Source organism: Eschrichtius robustus, chromosome 7 (assembly GCF_028021215.1).
Source record: "Eschrichtius robustus isolate mEscRob2 chromosome 7, mEscRob2.pri, whole genome shotgun sequence".
NCBI lineage: Eukaryota > Metazoa > Chordata > Mammalia > Artiodactyla > Eschrichtiidae > Eschrichtius > Eschrichtius robustus.
Genome location: NC_090830.1, coordinates 102,283,723 through 102,304,712, shown reverse-complemented (window position 1 = coordinate 102,304,712; position 20,990 = coordinate 102,283,723). Strand labels below are relative to the sequence as shown.

The window sequence follows — 20,990 nt, the reverse complement described above, 5'->3', positions numbered from 1 at the left end:
ATATAATTAATTTAGCTAGTTTCCCATTGATCAATGTATAGCATTTTCAATTCCTCTGCTATTCCAATGTTGTTGTCAATATCCTTACATATCCATTACCATTGGCAAAAAAAAAAAAAAAAAACAGTCTCCTTATTTTTCTCCTAAGAGATTAGCTTTTCATATTTAGATTTTCATTATTCTTATGTTTGTTTGATTTTTGTATTTGGTTTGTATTAGAAATCTATGACTATTCCCACTGCCACCCTTAAATTAAAAAAAAAAAAAAAAAGTTAATTTCTTAAGTATGTAACAAGCTCCCACAAAGCAATAATAAAAAGAAAAACAATAACCCAAACTAAAATACAAAGAATATGAATATACAGACCACAGGAAAAAAAAATACAAATGAATTTTAAACCAAAAAATGTTCACTCATAATTAGAGATACGGAAGTTAGAATTATAGTTGAGATACACTATTTTCATGTCAAATTAGCAAATATCAAAGAAATATGATAAAATACTACTTTGTGGATAAGAGTATAGAGAAAAATACTCTCTTGTTCTCATACATTAGTTCTGGTGAGTAAACTGGCATTATCTCTAAAAAGCATAATAAATATCAAAATTACAAATGTACAAACCAGTGACTCATAAATTCCACTTTTAGGAATTTATACCAGAGGAAGACTTGCAAATGTTCAAAATGACATCACTGCATGATTAACAAAAGACTGGAAATTACCTTAATTGTCCAACAATACGGGGCTGATTAATGGTAAATAAATGTTCAGAGTCATAAAAAAGAAAAAAAGCTCATTTGGAGACTCTTTATATCCTGAGATGGAAATATTGAGTGAAAAAAACCAAGGTTCACATAGTGTTTACAGGATGTTTCCATTTTTTATAGGAAGAGAAGGAAGGAAAAACAGAGGGACAAGGGAGAAGTGAAGAGAAAAAAAATAGTTGGTAACATCTGACTCCTTGGAGGGAAACTTGATGGCTGGGAGGCAGTTTTTCCCCTCACTATACATATTTTCATATATTTTAAATTTGGAATCATGTGATTATATTTCCTATTTTTAAATCAAATTATAATAAAAACTTGTTACAATTGCACTACATACTCTCCTAAATACTATCTGCAAACAAAAGTTTGCTATTTACTTTTCTGGGGGGACTTGAACTTAGCAGCCCTTAAAAGAAAAAAAAAGGTTCTAATCTTACATAAGGCACATATTTTTCTTAATATTAGACATCCTTCAGTTTGTTTAATCTGACTAAATTTTCTTTTGTGAAATAACTTTTCTCATCATTTAAGAAAAATTATGGAGTTGACAAATGTTCTGGTCAATACTAAACTTAGTGTCTAAACTTGATATGTAAGGAAAACAATCTTTATCATTTAAATTGGCCACACACCTTTTCAAATAACCTACCTCTTTCTGTACTTGCTCAATCTGCTTTTTGGCATCCGCCAGTTTCTCTTTCAGCTCAGCATAATCTTCTTCCTTCTTCTGAAGATCTGCTTTCAGATTCTGGGTAAGAGCAGTGCTTGCAGATAGCTCCTCTTTCAACCTAAAAAAAAAAATCACTTATCTATAGTGACATATCACTAATCACTTAGAATCATATGCATGAGCTACTAATAATCTACAAAATTAGATCTTTTCACAAATTTGGAATGTCCAAACCACAAAGAAATCCTTCAAGGAGGATTTCAGGAGATTTTGTAAACAGATCTTTGCATATAACATTTGGTTCCAAAGGTTTATATAAACAAAATTGAAGCTCTTCAGTCATCATACATGCTATACTTAACCAGATTAAGATATGCCCACCCAAATTCTTTAAAAGCTACACAGAAAAATCAATAAATGCTTCCCATATTTTCAAACATTTTAATAACTTTTAGCTTACTTTTCTGTTTCTTGCCAGTTTGTTTCTTTTTCTTCTTCCTTTAATTGAAGTGAATGCTTTGCATCTTGCAAATTGTTTGTTAATTTTGTGATTTCTTCTTTCAATTTGACTTCCCTTTCACTTAAATCTTTGGCGTTTTTGAGAGAATCTTGAAGATTTGCTTGAAATTCCTTCAGATTTCTTTCTTGCTTTAAAATGATAGATTCCTTTTCCATAATTTCTTGTTCTAACTTGGCTGAATGGCTACATTCATCTTTCTGAGTTTCTAACATTGCTTCAAGTTCCTTTATTTTCACCTTATAGCAAGTAACATCTTGTGTAAGTTCTGAAAGTGCTCTCTTTCCTTCAGCTACATGCTGTACTTGAACATCAAGACCAACAGCTTTTTCTCGCAATTCTTCCTTCAGCTGCTGTATAAGACTTTCTTTTTCTTTTAGTAGATCATCTTGATTTTTATTCTCCCTCTCCTCTGTTTTTAGTCTATTGTTTGCATCTTTACAGTCTTTTACTTCTGCCTGTAATTTTTCAATTTGTTGTTCCAGTTCCTGGATCTGATGTCTTTTTTTGGAGGAACTCTTTACAATCTCCTTACATTCTTCCCAAATGGCTTCAACAGTAGAGTGGAAAGACCTTTCCCTACCAAGTTCTTGAATACCATTTTCTTTAACTTGCTTACTTATCAAATAATCATTATCCAAAAGATGTAACTGTGTATTCGGCAAATTATCCTCTTGAGAACCATTTGACAGATCCCTGAGATTGAGTAAATCTATGTTTGAGATCTGAGAAACTGAATCAAGTGTACGCAATTCATCTATTTTTGTTTGCATTAATTTTATCTGTGAAACATTATTTGTGATGTTTCTTCTAGCAGTTTCTATCTCCTTTGACAATTTCATGATCCTCTCCTCCTGTTCTTGATTTATACCTCTCTGCACATGTAATTCAGAAATCGCATTGTCATAATTCGACTGAATTTGTTGGACCTCTACACTAAAACTACAACTCTTTTTTTCAGAAGAAGAGAGTTCCTGCTGCAAATTAACAAGCTGTTTATTTAATTCTGCTTTTTCTTCCTTTTCATTTTTAAGTTCATTCTCAACAATGAGTAAACGTGTTTTCAGCTCTTCATTATTTTCTTGTAAAACTCTAATGTTTTCCTCATCTTCTGAAATGCTCTCTTGCATTTCTTCACTTTTCTTTTGGTCTTCAGTGATGGTTGGACTAACATGTGTAGGTCCTTTAAAGATAAAAAAATTATTATTAATCTAGCAAACCTTAATATAAATCAAAAAGTTACCATATAAGCCAATATTCAAACATAGGAAACGTATGAAAGCACACTTTTAATGAAAAACAGAAATAAGCTATTGAGTAAAAAAGAAAAATCAGGTTGCAAAACATACATAGCATACACCAATTTATGTAAAAATTGTAGTTCCATTAAGTCACAGCAGAAAAAGTTAGCAAAGGATGTGCAAGAAAATCCTGGTAACTACTTCTGAGTGGGATTACTAGTTACTTCTACTTTCTTTTTATAGCTTTTATGTTATTTAAATTGTCTACCACAAATCTTTGTTATTACTATGAGATAGAAGGTAGGGAATTATACCCTAAGGCAGACTAAAGAACAGTTTTAAAGTACAATTATACTATAGATCTACTAAATTAGTGATTTGCAAACTGAGTACCTTACACTTTCACAGGTAAAATTAGGAGAAAAATGGTTAAATTTACGCCAAGTCTAATGTAGCCCTACCCTTCACTAGCTGCATAACTGTCAATAAACTGCTTGACCCCATAGCTGCTTCCTCAAATGTAAAATGGAAAATAATAGCAATAATACCACCTATCTCAGAGTTATCGTGAAGATCAAGATAATCAATGAGCTTAGAACACTGTGCTTGGGATATAGTTAGATATTATTAGAAACTGAAAATCTGTACAGAAGAGTTCAGCTAATTAAAAATAAATAAAAGTTTGTCTTTTTCAGGCTTAATATCTACATTTCTAAAATAAGGATATTTCTACCTGCCCTACTTACTACAGAATAGTGTTAAGAGGGCCAAATAAGTTAATATGTAATGTATGTTAAAGCATTTTGTAAATGTTATATAAGTACAAGAACATAGTTGGTATAGATTAAACTATGTCCAAAGAAGATGCACTATTGGCTAAAACTTAATTCTTAATATTTGACAAATTAACTCATCTCACACAACTGTCCAGTATAAACTATGTTCACATTTTTCTCACAGATTACATGATTAACTCTTGAAACATAATTCTCAATTCTCCAGATACACAAATTTATCTTTTTATGTCTTCATACAATTTCCATTGATATAATACTGATCTGATGAGTGTCTCATATCCTAGGAAAATTACTTCAAAACATATAAGAATCTGATTCTTTTGTTTTTAAATATTTTTCCTGTTCTATTTCACTTCATGGTTTGATGTTGATATGTGTGAACTTTACATACACAACTCTAATACAATTTTTATGAATTTTCTACACAATACTGTACTGATATAATCAACTCAACATGTCCTTTGACCTTCATTCACTCCCCCACTGGCCACTTATCTGTCAATTTCACCTATATTTTTATTTGGTAGTCTCACTAAGCACGTTGAGAATCGAATTCCTCATGCTTAAAGGCCCCAGATATAATATGAAATCCATAAGAGCAGAAGACAGTTATAAGGGAGAGATGGATTGAAATTCTCCTCACTAAGAAACCTGTTACTTTCAGTTGGTAACTGTCCAATGAATCTTTGAAAAGTGTATTTTATAGTTTTCTTTTTAGTGTGTGCCACCATATTATCCTATGCATCTGAGCACGTTAGATTATACTGAAATAATATGTTTACGTGTCACTCTCATTTACTAGATTCCAAACTTCCTGACAGCAGACTCTCTGTGTCTAATGCATCTTTATATACATGAACAATAATCCTAAATGAATTTTTTAAAATATTTATTTATTTGTTTTGGCTGCGCCAGGTCTTATTTGCAGCATGCAGGCTTCTTAGTTGAGGCATGCGGGGCTTCTTAGTTGCAGCACGCGGACTCTTAGTTGCAGCATGCATGCAGGATCTAGTTCCCTGACCAGGGATTGAACCCAGGCCCCCTGCATTGGGACTGCAGAGTCTTACCCACTGGACCACCATGGAGGTCCCCCTAAATGAATTATTTTTGAAATTTAGCTACATTGCTTATGTTCTCCTTTTCTATCTCTAAGACATATCATTGTATCAGAAAAACATAACTTTTGTCATCAGTAACCTATTCTGGTTCTAGATATGCGCAAATTTATAATCTAACATGCCTCGGTTATATTAACTTGGTTACTTTAGTGCAATTTTATGTTTTAAATTTTAAGCTGTTCTCTTTACAGTGCCTTTTTTACAACAGTGGTTCTCTAGTTTTAGAGAATTGGCAAAAGAGCTTATAATGTAGATTCCTGAGAACAAATACCAAACATACTGACTTGATAAATCTGGAATGTATTGTATATGTAAACACTCTGAGGGTACATGCACACTGCTCCAGGAATTTATTTTTCTAAATTTCTGGAAGACCTTGACAGTCACCCCTGTAATAACATTTGGGATCTAAACATATCAGTGTGTTTCATTACTAAGCCCCTATATGGCAGCCCTACATGTAACTGTTCCATAAGAGAAAAATGTCAAATCTCACATAGTAATGACATACAAGCCCTTAAGTTTTTCCTCCTGCCTGTGGCAGGCTCTCATGCATCCTAGATGAGAGATGATATTACCCTATGTAATGAATCTGTTCAATTAAGAAGGCATTTTTAAGATCATAAAAAGATCTTTAAAATTAAATCTACTATCCTACATACAAATAGGTTTCTATCTTCCTATATGCTAATCACAGTTGACATTGTGAGAAAAATAAAGAAAAAGCACAAGCATTTATGAAAGGTCTTTCAGATGTTATTATATAATGTGGGAGAAAAAACTTAAGTGACTGTTCAAGATTTTTAATCTTATGACCCCATTTGATAAATTAAAATCACAGCTCTCTCCCAGCATTACCCAGATAAAAAAGCTAGACAAGGACACTAGAAAAAAGAAAATTACAGGTCAATATCACTGATGAACATAGATGGAAACATCCTCAACAAAATATCAGCAAATCGAATTCAACAGCACATTAAAAGGATCATACACCATGATCAAGTGGGCTTTATCCCAGGGATGCAAGGATAGTTCAACATATGCAAATCAGTAAATGTGATATACTCTACTAATAAAATGAAGAATAAAAATAAAGAATAAAAATCATATGATCATTTTACTAGATGCAGAAAGAGTATTTAACAAAATTCAACATCCTTCATGATAAAATCTCTCAACAGACTGGAGAGGGAACATACCTCAACATAATAAAAGTCATATATGACAAACCCACAGCTAATGTCATCCTCAACCATGAAAACCTGAAAGCTCTTCCTCTAAGATCAAGAACAAAACAAGTATGTCCACTCTCACCATTTCTATTTAACATTAGTACTGGAAGTCTGAGCCAGAGAATCAGGCAAGAAAAAGAAACAAACTGTATCCAGATCGGCAAGGAAGAAGTAAAACTGTCCATTTACAGATGACAGAATTTTATATTATAGAAAATCCTAAAGACTCCACCAGAAAACCTTTAGAATACAGAAATCCACTAAAGTTGGAGGATACAAAATCAATATACAAGAAACACTATACAAAACAAAAACTGTACACTAACAACAAACTATCAGAAAGAGAAAATAAGAAAAAAACCCCATTTATAATAGCATAAAAAAGAATAAAATATTTATGAATAACTTTAACCAAGAAGGTAAAAAACCTATACACTGAAAACTATAAAACACTGGTGAAAGAAAATGAAAAAAGACATACAAAATAAGGAAAGATATTCCATGTTCATGGATTAGAAGAATTAATATTGTTAAAATGTCCATATTACCCAAAGTAATCTACAAATTCAATTCAATACCTATCAAATTTCCAATGGCATTTTTCACAGAAATAGAACAGCAATCTAAAAATTCACATGGAACCACAAAAGACCCCTAATAGCAAAAGCAATCTTGAGAAAGAACAAGGTTGGAGGCATCACAATTCCTAATTTCAACTATACTAAAAAGCTGCAGTAATCAAAACAGTATGGTACTGGCATAAAACCAGATTCATAGACCAATGAAATAGTTTCAAAAGCCCAAAAATAAACCCACACACATATGTCCAACTTATTTAACAAGAAAGCCAAGAATACTCGATGGGAAAGGATAGTCTCTTCAATATTGTGTTGGGAAAACTGGATATCCACATGCAAAAGAATGAAATTGAACTCCTATCTTACTCCACTTATAAAAATTAACTCAAAATGGATGAAGGACTTAAAACATAGCACCTGAAACCATAAAACTCCTAGAATAAAACATAGGGGAAAAGCTCCTTGACACTGGACTACGCAACAGGTTTTAGATATTACACCAAAAGCACGAGCATCACAAGCAAAAAATAAATAAGTGAAACTATATCAAACTAAAAAGCTTCTACACAGCAAATGAATCAGTCAACAAAATGAAAAGGCAACCCGTGGAATGGGAGAAAATATTTGCAAACCATCTATCTGACAAGGGGTTAATATCCAAAATATATAGGGAACTCATACAACTCAACAGCCAAAAAACCAAACAATCCAATTAAAAACTGGGCAGAGGAACTAAACAGACATTTTTCCAAAGAAGACATACAAATAGTCAACAGGTACAGGAAAAGGTGTTCAACATCACTAATCATTAGGGAAATGCAAATCAAAACTACAGTGAGATATCACTTAACACTTGTTAGGATGTCTATTATCAAAAAGAGATAACAAATGCTAGCAAGGATGAGGGGAAAAGGGAATCTGCACACTGTTGATGGGAATATAAAGTAGTACAACCACTAGAAAAACAGTATAAAGGTTCCTCAAAAAATTAAATATAGAACTATCTTATGAGCTAACAATCTCACTTCTGAGTATACATCCAAAGGAAATGAAATTATTATCTCAAAGTTCATGCAAGTTCATGCCCTATGTTCATTGCAACATTTTTTACAATAGCCAGGACATGGAAACAACCTAAGTGTCCATGGATGGATGTATGGATTTTTTAAAATGTGGAATAAATATGTATACAATGGAATATTATCATTCAGCCTAAATAAGAAGGAAATCCTGCCATTTGCAATGACATGGATGAACCTGGAGGGCATTATGTGAAATAAGTGAAATAAACCACACAAAGAAAGACAAATACTGTATGGTATCAATACGAGGAGAAAAAAAGATCCAACTCATAGAAACAGAGTAGAACGGTGGTTGTCAGGGGATGAGGGGTGATGGAAATAGGGAGAGGCTTGTAAAAGGGTATAATTTTTCAGTTTAAGATGAATAAGGTCATAGGATCTAAGTATAATACGGTGACTATAATTGATAACATTGTATTGTATAACTGAAATTTGCCTGGAGAGTATAACTTAACTGTTCTCACCAAAAAAGAAAAAAGAGGGGGAAAACAGGTGAATAAGTGAGGTGACAGATGTATTAATTAATGGTGATAAGGTGGGAAACTTTTTTATTGGTCAATTATACCTCAATAAGGCTGAGAAAAAAATCCCAGTCCTCTCAAGATACTGATGTCCCCAGTGAGAGCATGCACTCGCCCCAAAAATCACTATATAATCTGGGAATCTCACCTCCCTACTCCATCCAAGAATTTATCCAGTTTTACATTCAGTAGTATACATGTAAAAGCAAGCTTTATTTGTAAGTTTCCATTTTTCAAATACAATCCATATTCTTTTCCTTCACCCAATTGTTTAAATGCTCTTGGGCAGCAGTAATTGTGTAATCCCATAACAGGATTCCAAGATCTCTTTAACAGACTAACTTTAAAAGCTCATTGGACAAGGTTTTATTACCTATAACTTACATTGTCTCTCCTGCCTCAAAAAGGAGAGGAAAAACATGGCATTACCCCTGCTCTGTAGCCTGCTTTCTGAAAAGCTGATGAGTTTATTTTTGATGATTTTCCTATGTTTGTAGTTACATTTTCCTAATTTAGTTCCTTCATATTCTCAGTTTATCCTAAGGATTCCATCTACTCTGGAGACTTAGAGATTTACCCCTATTTACGTTTACAACAAACTTGCCCATTTACTCTTATGAATTTTTAAAAATAATGTTCAACCAGTGCATTATTTTTTATCAGATTGTCTCCTAACATCTTACAAAGCTGTGGCAAGTCATCCCAAAGTGGAATAACTGTCTTTTCCACTGATTCACACCTCTGTTCTACTCTCCCTTTAAGTAATTCTGAACTTATGATGTAATTTTCACACCTATGACTTCATCAGTGGAAATGACTAATCCTTTTGCCCTTTAAGAAGACAAGTTATAAAGATATCTGAACCCTTTATCAGGAGAGAAAGATGGGATCTAAGCAAGTTAAAAATGACAACAATCAGAAATTCAGAGCTCACAAATAAATCCTGAATATCCTGAGAGAAGAGATTTGAGTCATGCATACTCTATGGACATAGTCCCTAAACCCTGAAGTGAATTACAGTAAGTGCAATAAAGCTTTTGTGATCAATTAATGTTGTTCTCTTAATTTTACTATATTTCAATAACTAGGATAGGACTTCCCTGGTGGTGCAGTGGTTAAGAATCCGCCTGCCAATGCAGGAGACACGGGTTCAAGCCCTGGTCCAGGAAGATCCCACATGCCGCGGAGCAACTAAACCCGTGCGCCACAACTTCTGAGCCTGCGCTCTAGAGCCCGCAAGCCACAACTACTGAAGCCTGTGTGCCTAGACCCTGTGCTCCACAACAAGAGAAGCCACCGCAATAAGAAGCCCACGCACCGCAACTAGAGAAAGCATGCGCACAGCAACAAAGACCCAATGCAGCCAAAAATAAATAAATTTATTTAAAAAAAAAATAACTAGGATAATTACATAACATAAGGTACTGCAGATAATTTGTTTTGCACCTGATTTTCTTGTTCAGATAGTCATATTATTCTTTCAGAAATTTTTATGTTTTATATCAAAAGATTCATAGAACATATTCAGAACAGCCTCGTCAGTGAGAAATTAAAGCATTAGTCTAGCAATAAAGATGAAATAGGTTTTACTGTATATAAATCTAATATAGGTTAACTTATGAAAAGTAAACATAAACAATAGAAAGATAATTACTTTAATTCAATATTTCTATCACATTCAACCTATATATATACTGCTTACCTATATTTTGCAACAAAAATTAGTTTTGGTTGAAAAGTTACAGGTAAGCAGATTGTAGCATATCTCTGATTTGTCTCCTTTATCACTATTCTGAAGGCTTGTTTCTTGAACCGTTTACATGGTTATCAGCTTCCCAAAGTACAGATACAGTGACCTCAAACAAGTAAATTCACTTTCATAGGGAAATGACTTTGCATTCCCTTTAGGAACAGAAAACATACATCCAGTAAAACTATCAACCCCCTAATCCTATCCTAGTATTTATAGGAGTCCCATATTTTGTTCTGGAGATTTTTTAGTAGCAGGTAGAGGGGAAGAAGGGTGGTCATAGCTACAATTTTCTTATGATCCTGTATGTAGTCCCTTTAGCCTCTAACAACAAATAATTGAGAAATACCCACAGTGGTTATGAATTTAAGGAGGAAAAAAAAGTACTTTGTTACCTAAACTTACTTAAATCTACCCACATCCAAATTATATATCGCTAACAACTAGAGTTATTATACAATCATCTTCTTCATGAATGGGTTACCGTTAGGATTAGTCATACCATGTAGATCACTCGCTCCTGCCAACTTTCACTTCCACTTCCTAGTGATCTACTATTCCTGCATTCTCAACTACCCTATATTCTCAACTACTCTATGGCACCGATCAAGGTGAAAAAATAGAGGAACAGTGCTATGGAAATCATAACAAGGTTATACTCCCTGTAGCTAAGGCACCACTCTTTTAATGATAACAGAAGGTGACCATGCATATTAGTCTCAATCTATTAGCTCATACTTTATTAGATTAATATATCTAGCACTATATTATCCTTTAAGTCATCTACTTTTGAAAACATTAATTTTACTGAGGTTCTATGAGGTGTTTATTATATTGGTGTATTACCCAATTGTTTTTATTCTTAACAACCTCAGGAGGCAGGTATATTTAACTTATTTTACTAATGACCAAAGAAAGACTTAATTTATCCATTTTTCTCAAGGTGAAGCAGCTAACTAGTATATTTTTTTTTGGTTCATAATTCATAATATATTATTACTCATAAATATTAATAACATTCTAAATCCATCTTTTAAAAAAAATTTTATTGGGGTGTAGTTGCTTTACAATATTGTGTTAGTTTATACTGTACAGCAAAGTGAATCAGCTATATGTATACATATATCCCCTCTTTTTTGGGTTTCCTTCTTATTTAGGTCACCATAGAGCACTGAGTAGAGTTCCCTGTGCTATACAGTAGGTTCTCATTAGTTATGTGTTTTATATATATAGTATCAGTAGTGTATATATGTCAATTCCAATCTCCCAATTCATCCCACACACGCTTTCCCCCTTGGTATCCATATGTTTGTTCTCTACATCTGTGTTTCTATTTCTGCTTTATAAATAAGATCGTCTATAGCAATTTTTTCAGATTCCACATATATGCATTAATATACGATATTTGTTTTTCTTTTTCTGCTAATTAGGTTTCTAAAGCTAATGCACCTTCTCTTAGAAAGCCCTCCCTCCCTGTATCAGACTGTAAAAGTTTTCCAAAAGACAGAATGAATAGCTTAGAGACAAGGTGAAAGCTGCCATGTTCTTCCATATAACCAGGGATGTATAGTATAGAGAAGCATGCACCCACTTTTATTTTTTAGTAATTTCATAGAAAACAAAACTTGACCACATTTGTCTTTAGTAATGTTTAGCTCAAAGTCTTACTGTCAAATGGCTTTTTCTTCAAATGAAAAAACAATGTGGAGAAATTTTGGCAGAAAAGGTACTATAAATCATGAAGATGAAAGTGATGACTTTTAACTACTATAGGCACAGAAGTAAAAGAATTATTGTCATGTTAAAGTGATAAAAGCACAATATCTAAAAACATACTTATTAAAATAAAGGCAGCTTTATAAATATACCCATCCTCTAGACAGTTCATAACATGTTAGTGTAAAACTTAGGGACATTTATATTTTCTCAGTTTTTTTTCCTTAGATAAGTAAATTTCCTTCTCTTTACAACTTTTCTGTTTCCTGCTTTAGGAGTTAGCTTTCTTAAAAGTCTCCTGCTAGCAGCTGAAGAGTACCTTTCTTTGCTGGTGGTTCATCTTGTTGAAGTTCAATTTCATTTAATCTTTTTCTTCCTGAATACGTTTTAGTTTTGCTGTCCTTAGACATTTCAATCATTTCATTACAAACCAATTTATTGTTTATTATTAAAGGAGATATACCAGCATTGTCCTAAAGGAAAATAAATTAAAATTAGTTCACATATAGAAAGCTATAATACATTTAAGAACTATATAAATTATGATTCAATACTGCATCATAAAAATTTTATTTTCAAGTTTATTGAAACATTTTCTGAGTTATTTCTTAAATCTCACCCTAAGATAACCAATGACTCTAGGAAGTGAGCAATATTAACTAACTTGTACATTCACTAAGGAGGACAAAAAAAAACTTGTTAAGTGTGTAGTTTCACCCCGATACTAAAAACAAATTCATCTTTAGATTTTCTAAGGGAATCAGGTGGGTTAGAGACTTATTTGCAGATAACCACAGAACCCTAAAACACTTACCTCTAAGTCATAAACAAAATGTGCTTTGAAAAGAAAAATATGAAAACATTATGACAATATTGTTTCTTATAGGTACTTTTACTTAAAATCTTGAGTAATCTTGAGTAACTGGAGAAACTCATCAATTGTTTTACAACCAAAGCTTCTCAAAGTAATGTCAAAGACATCACTTCTCAAAGTAATGTCTTTGTTACTTTGTTCACAAGTCGCAGAAAAGGTTCTAGCCTTAGCTTCTAGCCTATGCATATCAAAGATACACAGTCTACACACTGCTTTAAAAGTGAGCTCCTAGCACCACCCCCCATGACACAACCTTCAGGAGCTCCGGTGGCACATGCATCCGTGAGCCTACCCCCTGGGCTGCCTACCCGAGGCCCACCTCTACCCACAGTCCTGTATAGGAGTCGAGCAAACAGGATGTCTCTGGGCCCTTGTCCCCAGCAGGCTGGCCAAGGGCTGCCCGCCAACCTGGCTCCATCAACCCTGCATGACCAAGTGATAGCTGGCAAGCTCTGCTACCCAGTCCCTCTGCTATCTCCCACCCTACCATCTGGCAAGGGATGGGCCCTCTTCTGTGCATTGACTACCTGTGGAAATGTGACCAAGTAGTGTGAAATGCATGTTTAGCAAATGTTAGGTACTGTATTTGAACCAATAAATGTGAATCCTTCTGCATGTGGAAACAAACAAACAAAAAAACCAAAAAAAAAATGAGCTCCTAGTTTATCTAGATGATAAAAGCCATTTAGATTTTTATTTTTTAAGGCAAAGACTATGCCTCCCTAAAAGGACAGCAGAAGAAAAGGTACCCAGAAAGAGGAAGGGTAAAACCTTAGCAGTTAAGTGTATGTTTATAAAGTAATTAAAGGTATGGTAAAGGCAGAGATTGTTTTAAAGGCAGAGACTAATTAAATTTCTACATACTGGTAGCAATCCATTTTGGGGGGGGAAAAAAACTATATGAGAAAACAAAACATCATTTTACATCGTAAAATCAGCAAATGTTCTTAAGAGATATAGATAAAATGACTTTAAGTCAAAAAGTAATGGATTATTCCAAAAAAAAAAAAAAAGCAAAGTCTTTTTAGATATCCCTAAACAAAGGATATCATGAAGAACAACCTCCATGCTTTTTCACAATCAGTCCCTTGGTGTCGCTGATAAATAACAAAATCCTGGGATAGAGGGATCAGACCTCTGACAAAGCTTGAGTTTTCAAACAGACCATGACAATTTCAAGCTGCCTCCTCTTCCACTCTCAGACCTATCATAATCACCTAGTCATTTTTTTCCTCCTTCAAATTATACAATCTTCACCAAGAAAATCCATCCTCCACAAATCTCAGTTATTCAAAGGAATGTTTTCTGCCTAGGGTATGCTTGGTAGGAAGGATGCTAAAGAACCATGCAAAACAAACTTTTAATCATTAAAAGAGTCTGCTTTCAAAACAACCTTTGGAACAGTGACCCTAGATCAACAGTTAATCAGCACCATGAGGTTAAGTTCTCTTAACCCTAGGCAAGTTATTTGACACCTCCATAAAAATAAAAAATAACAGTATCTACATCATAAGATTGTTCTGAGATTTAAACAAGTAAATATATGTAAAGAACTTAAAAGAGTTCATAGTAAATGTTCTATTAAAATGGATATATATAAAAGTCTCAAAGAGCTACCAGCCAAGTTGGTTTTGTTTTGTTTTTGATGTAGGAGAGACATTATGGGGTACTATTGTACTTTCTACTTTACATAGTTTAATATAGCTGAATTTTTACAACTAGCAGCTATTTTTGTAACTAGAAAAAATAAAGGAAAAGGAAAAGATCATGAATTGTCTAAACAATAGCTGTAATATCTTGTACTAAGTACATTATTTTGGTTACCTTTTTAAGTACTGGGTATTAGATACCAAGATCTTGAATTATTTATATCTGATCATATCTTTAATATTCAGCTCTTTAGAAGGACAAATGTAAGTTAAGAGAAGGTCAGGAAAAATATTAAGTTTAGAATTTTAAATTCACTTCACCTCTATGTATACCTGCAATTTCATATTTAGATCTATCAATGTCAAATTCATCTACGACCATTTAGAGTAATTATCTGATCTGAAGGTACAAAGTGCTAGAGATTTTCAGGATTCCAATGCTGCACACTGCTCAGGCCATATCCTAAATTTTAAAACACTCAGTAACTTCAGACAAAATAAACACCCTTTAAATATATCTAATCAACACAATGCACCTAGTAAAAGAATGACATAGATCTGTATGTGCTGCCATAGAATTATCTCTAAGACGTCTTCTAAGGGAAGAAAGCAAGACACAGAACTACAATCCCATTTGTACAAATTTTTTAAAAAGTGTGTTTGTTCCGTATATATATGTATATATATATACACACACACACACACACACACACACACACACACACACACATACACATATATCTTTTCTGGAAAGACTAAAGAAACTTTCCAGAGACCATCTTTGGAAAGAGGTATGAGGGTGAAGGCATTTATGCTCATCAATTTTTTTTACCATATTCTTTAAAAAAATTCTTTAAAAAAATTATTTTTAAAATAGACGTACCCAGTCATAATTCATGCTGCTTATTTTACTTAATGATTAATTTCCTTATCAAGACAAAACAAAGCTTAAAAGTATTACCTTAATAGATTTCTCAAGCTCTTGAACCAATGAATTTAAATTAATTTCTGATTCTGAAAAAATAAGAATATTAAAAATAAATATCTAAGCACCTAAAAAAATATATCACTGAATAATCATGAAACATAAGCTGCTCTAGTAGACGCTCTGTTGTTATACTCAGGAAAAAGAATTTTCACAGCACTAGAAGCACACAAGCACTTAGCTACAAATTCTACCACCAGAGAGTAATGTTTCTGAAAAAGCCACTTTTAAAACTCAGGATAAAAATGAATGATGTATGCTCAATAGTAAAAAATTTCTGGTATAATGTCAGAAAAGAACTAGCTGGTACCTTTCTGATATACTTCAGAGTGAGACATCACTTACCTGTTATTTTCTACCCATCTTGTTTCGCACAGAAAAAGGCAGAGTATTTCATCTAACACTTGAAACCCAGATGTGACAAACAATCCATATATATATATATAAATATATATTATATATATATTTATATATAAAAATAAATATATATATAATATATATATTTATATATAAGTAAATATATAATATATATATAAACAAAATTTACAGCTTTACAATTTCCTATGAGATTTCTTAATTTGCTGATAAAGCTATACTTAATTTTTGTTTTTTTTGAGAAGTTCGTTTTCTAGTAATATTGGTCTAAAAGTAAAGAAAAGCAAAAAAATATTTTTACTAGTAAGTTACTATAAACTCATACAAATGGTAAAATATTAAATACATTACCGCCATCATTTTCTGGCCACTTGGTAAATCAGCTGCATAAATTTCATACTTACCAACTGTCTTTTTATGAATTTATAACATCTACATAGGGGTAAAATACATCCACTTACCATTTTCTCTCTTTTTTAACTCTTCCTGGGTTTTGATTAATTCTTCTTTGGTTTTAGCTAATTCAGCTTTAACTTGATTAAACTTTAATTCTAAACAAGCAATAGCTTCCTGGGGGTCAGCAAGAGATGCAATACATAAGTGAGCAATTTCAGCCTGTTTCTTAATATCAGTGACATCATCTTGAAGAGAACCAATAATATCTTCAATTCCTACATAATTCTGTCCTTCCTAAAAATAGCAAAAACCACATACCTAATGTTAACAGTGGCTTTCACTATTTCAGTGTGGTATCATCTGATTGAGATAGTTTTAAAAATAAATAGCAAAAAAGTTCACAACTGAAAAATTTTTAAATAGATTATACAGAACTACCTCCAATTATGAAAAAGTTGTGCTCCATTACTCATTTTCTGTTCTATGGAACATGAAACATTATGTGTCCCTGACATAGTTTGGGATTTGGTCTGAATTATGAAAATGGAAATTTGTTTCCTCAGCTAGCCGAACAAAGCCTTTGAAGGCTCATTATATAACTGAAAGTATACCTGAACTAGGTAATCGTAATTGTTCTGTAATGACTTATCATAGTTTATGACATTGTTTTTATGGAGAAATAATGTTTCAGGTATACTTTCAGTTATATAATGAGCCTTCAAAGGCTTTGTTCGGCTAGCTGAGGAAACAAATTTCCATTTTCATAATTCAGACCAAATCCCAAACTATGTCAGGGACACATAATGATGGTTTGAAAGCAAGAGCCTGGACATCACCATCCCAGACCCCCTGAACTGAGTAATTAAAAAACAAAGGAAAACAAAAACAAACAAACTTTCCAAAAAGATGAGATTAATTTCAGCTTCAGTAGGAGCAGCAGGAAAGAATACTGTTTCCTCAACAGTAGGGAATGGTCAATCAGCCAAGCAAGAGTGATCTTTCTATATATAAATGTTTTTGTTTTAATCAGAACAGAACTAAATGACCCTTTAGGTCTCTCAGCCATTTAAAATTCTTTAAGTTTAAGACAAATCTGAGAGGGGTATCCCATAATCAGACAAAAAGGAATCTACCTACAATCAACACAATGACTCAATCAACACCAAACTGAGATATAAATGTAACAGATAGATATTTTTCTGAGTTCAATAGCTATATTTAAACTATTTGTGCTTACATTCTTAACAAAGCATGCTTAATTTTAATAAAGCTACATATTAAGTTTTTTGTTTCAATTCTAAAGTATATTAATGTTTCTCATCATTGATGTGGTATACTAAATCCTGGTACCTAAACCTCATGGATTTAATATTTCAGTTAACATACTTCAGTTTCAGCTTTCATGGCACGATCTTCATTGCTTGGTTCTTCCTGAGTGTCACATTTACCAACCAAATCCTTGAAGATAGCCAAACGACATTCAGCGTTTTCTTCTAATATCTCTCGTTCCTGAAGGAGAGTTTCCCTTCATAACAGAAATTAATCCCATTAAGAAACAGAAAAAGCACTACTTTGTGCTTTTATTTTAAATTTCTAAGATTAAGTACATTATAAATTAAAAGTGAGTTTAAATAATCATTCACGTATAATTCACAATCACCGTGGGGATTAGTAACAGCTATTTTCAAGCCTGCATGAAGGTCAGAATTCAGAAGTCACCTAATATAAAATAAAAAGCCAAAAAAAAAAAATTTAAACAATAAAATATCAATTTTTACCAGGACATGAATGAAAAAACTTACTTAAAGTCAGCTTCCCGTTGAGCCAAATACTGAGTAAACTCCTGTGTAACTTCTTCACGGATTTTAAATTCCAATGTTAACTTTTCTTTTCTTTCATCTATTAGTTTTTTTTTCAAGTCTTCTATTAAATCCAAAAGTTTCTAAAATATAAATAATAAAATTCTAATTAAAAAAACAAATATATTCCAAGAGAAAGACTGTCCAAGTGTTCAAAAATAAAACTTTTTTCATTTAGATTGTAATTATGCACCCTTTTATTAAAGATGATATTTTCACTGAAAATTATGTATTTGCAGAGATTCACTAATCTGAAAAATCAAGTACGCCTCTCCACATTTTAGAAACAGACATACAGTAATTCAAATGTCTCACTGTCTAGCTACACAAAGAAAGAAGAGAAAATAAAATTTGAGGATCTACTATCTACCAGAAACTACTGTGGGGAGTTCATATTTTATTTCATTTAATCCACACAACCCTCTGTAAGCCTGGTAGCAGCATCCACATTTCTTAGGTGGAGAAAGTAAAGACCAGGTCTGTGGTACACGTTTAAGTTTGAGTTTAAAATTAGTCTGTCAAAATATAAAGTTGAAGTATTATATGGAGTAGTTACTAAGAACCCCCAAACACATTCCAAGATGACAAAGAGAATGTTACATAAACTTAACCTATTGGGGACTTCCCTGGTGGTGCAGTGGTTAAGAATTCGCCTTGCAATGCGGGGGACACGGGTTCGAGGTCTGGTCAGGAAGATCCCACATGGCGCAGAGCAACTAAGCCCGAGCGCCACAACTTCTGAGCCTGCACTCTAGAGCCCACGAGCCACAACTACTGAGGCCGTGCGCCTAGAGCCCGTGCTCCCCAACAAGTGAAGCCACCGCAATGAGAAGCCCGTGCACCGCAACGAAGAGCAGCCCCCGCTCGCCATAACTAGAGAAAGCCCGCGCACAGCAACAAAGACCCAACACAGCCAAAAATAAATAAATAAATAATAAAATAAATTTTAAAACTTATCCTATTGGGCTTTTATAACTATTCAAATGAGAGCAACAACTGTCTTTGAAAGCACATACATAATTAATCACGTAATACAATGAATAAGGCAATTACAACTTGACATCATAGCCAGTATAGATATGTAATAAATCATAGCATTCAAGAAAAAAGCCTAATATTCTTTTTTAAGGTTTTTGATTAAAGTTTCTCAATAATTAATTAATAAACTCTCTCAAAGTTACAGATCTTTCAGTTTTTCGATTTTGTATTTGAAAATATTTCTATAGATATCCTGACTTTGAAATTCTGCTTCTAAGAACTTATACTGAGGAATTAATTATATAATAGGACCCAGCGTTTTGGCTGTAAGAATGGTCATTGTGTTTTTTGCAACAGTGATTGGTTGTACGTAAGTAAAGAAAAAGTGAAACCCAGCTCAACAGTCAAAGAGATGGGTTCAACTATGGTACCATCATACAGTAAACTACTGTAATGAATTATGATGACATATTTATAATTCATACTTTTCACAATTTATTTTTAAGTGAAGAAAATTAGGTTACAATATTATAATGTATAGTAAAAACCTACTAACGTGAGCAGTAGATTAGAGAGAGATTTATATTTAATTATTTTCCTCTTTTTCTTTTTCTAGATTCCACCATGATTATGTAATATCTTTATAATTTTAAATAACCACAGACTTTCCCACTGTTTAAAATAATAAGTAATAACTACCGAAGAAGAACTGTGGGAGACTTAGAGAAATCTGCATGAATGTGGGAATACCTTGGAAAATTGGTTTCTTTCAATAATTCTCAACAACAATTAGTTTTCTATCATTGTTAGCATCTGATAAAGTTTTTGGTGAAAAAAATTCTGGTTGGTTAGCCTAGTTAAATGAATTGTAAGTGTAAATATGCTAATATCAATATATTTCATAATGATCTTTAATACAATCCTCTAATTAAAATGCTAATAATATAAAGCATGCAAAGCCTATAATCATTTTCATTTTTAAAAATATTAGAAAAAAACTTCGATAAAATGTTAATTTTAAAGTACCTAGTCATAAAATAAATAAATGAAAATAAAGTACCTAGTCAACATTATAAGATATGCATTTACACTATATAATCCTTTATAAACTACAGCATTATTTTTCCCTAATAAATTCTGAAATTCTACTAACATTTTAAGTTTAATGGACATTCTATATAAACTTCAGTTTTGAGAAGATCAATAAAAACTAAAATAGGACTATTAACGGCTCATTTTGTCACTGAGGGAAGTACTACATTACCTTGGAAGACATCCAAGGTAAACAAGGTCCAATCACATAGTAACCAGATAAACTGAGACTAGTGGCATCTGAAGCTTTCATTTTCATTTCCAAACAACACAGGCACAACTATAGCTTTCAGGGACACTGAAATAAACTATTAAAATGAGAGTATTTAACTCAATACATCATCCATCTACTTAGACTTCTACAGTCCAAAAGAGTACTATGATGTCAGATGTGGCAATACCACTGAAGCACATCCATGAGCACAGGGTTACCAGTGTTCCTGTGACGCTGGTAAGAAGACTCCATGTATACATATGTAATAGTTATGACCAGTTAATGAGGGGAACTGGTACTGTGGACATGATCTACATTTCAGGATTAATACAACTTAAATGTATGTGTGAACTGTATTTGGACAGAGGATAAAAGAACCGCCACTGGGCTTCCCTGGTGGCGCAGTGGTTAAGAATCCGCCTGCCAAGGCAGGGGACACGGGTTCAAGCCCGGGTCCGGGAAGATCCCACATGCCACGGAGCAACTAAGCCCATGCGCCACAACTACTGAGCCTGCACTCTAGAGACCGTGAGCCATAACTACTGAGCCTGCGCACCTAGAGTCCATGCTCCGCG

At 33.1% G+C, this 20,990-nt stretch overlaps 1 protein-coding gene across 9 annotated transcripts in view; it reads right to left on the bottom strand.

Moving 5' to 3' along the window:
* Window positions 1-20,990, bottom strand: part of KIF20B (kinesin family member 20B) — a 74,899-nt gene that overhangs the window by 31,819 nt on the left and 22,090 nt on the right. For 7 of the 9 annotated variants that reach the window (XM_068548179.1, XM_068548181.1, XM_068548175.1 and 4 more), the window contains 7 exons: window positions 18,075-18,214; window positions 17,659-17,797; window positions 16,338-16,566; window positions 15,478-15,530; window positions 12,313-12,466; window positions 1,902-3,141; window positions 1,421-1,559 (listed from right to left, as the gene is read on the bottom strand). In XM_068548179.1, coding sequence (XP_068404280.1) covers window positions 1,421-1,559; window positions 1,902-3,141; window positions 12,313-12,466; window positions 15,478-15,530; window positions 16,338-16,566; window positions 17,659-17,797; window positions 18,075-18,214 — 2,094 coding nt within the window. The remainder of the gene's footprint in view (window positions 1-1,420; window positions 1,560-1,901; window positions 3,142-12,312; window positions 12,467-15,477; window positions 15,531-16,337; window positions 16,567-17,658; window positions 17,798-18,074; window positions 18,215-20,990) is intronic. The other 2 variants (XM_068548183.1, XM_068548182.1) reach the window with 1 other exon arrangement.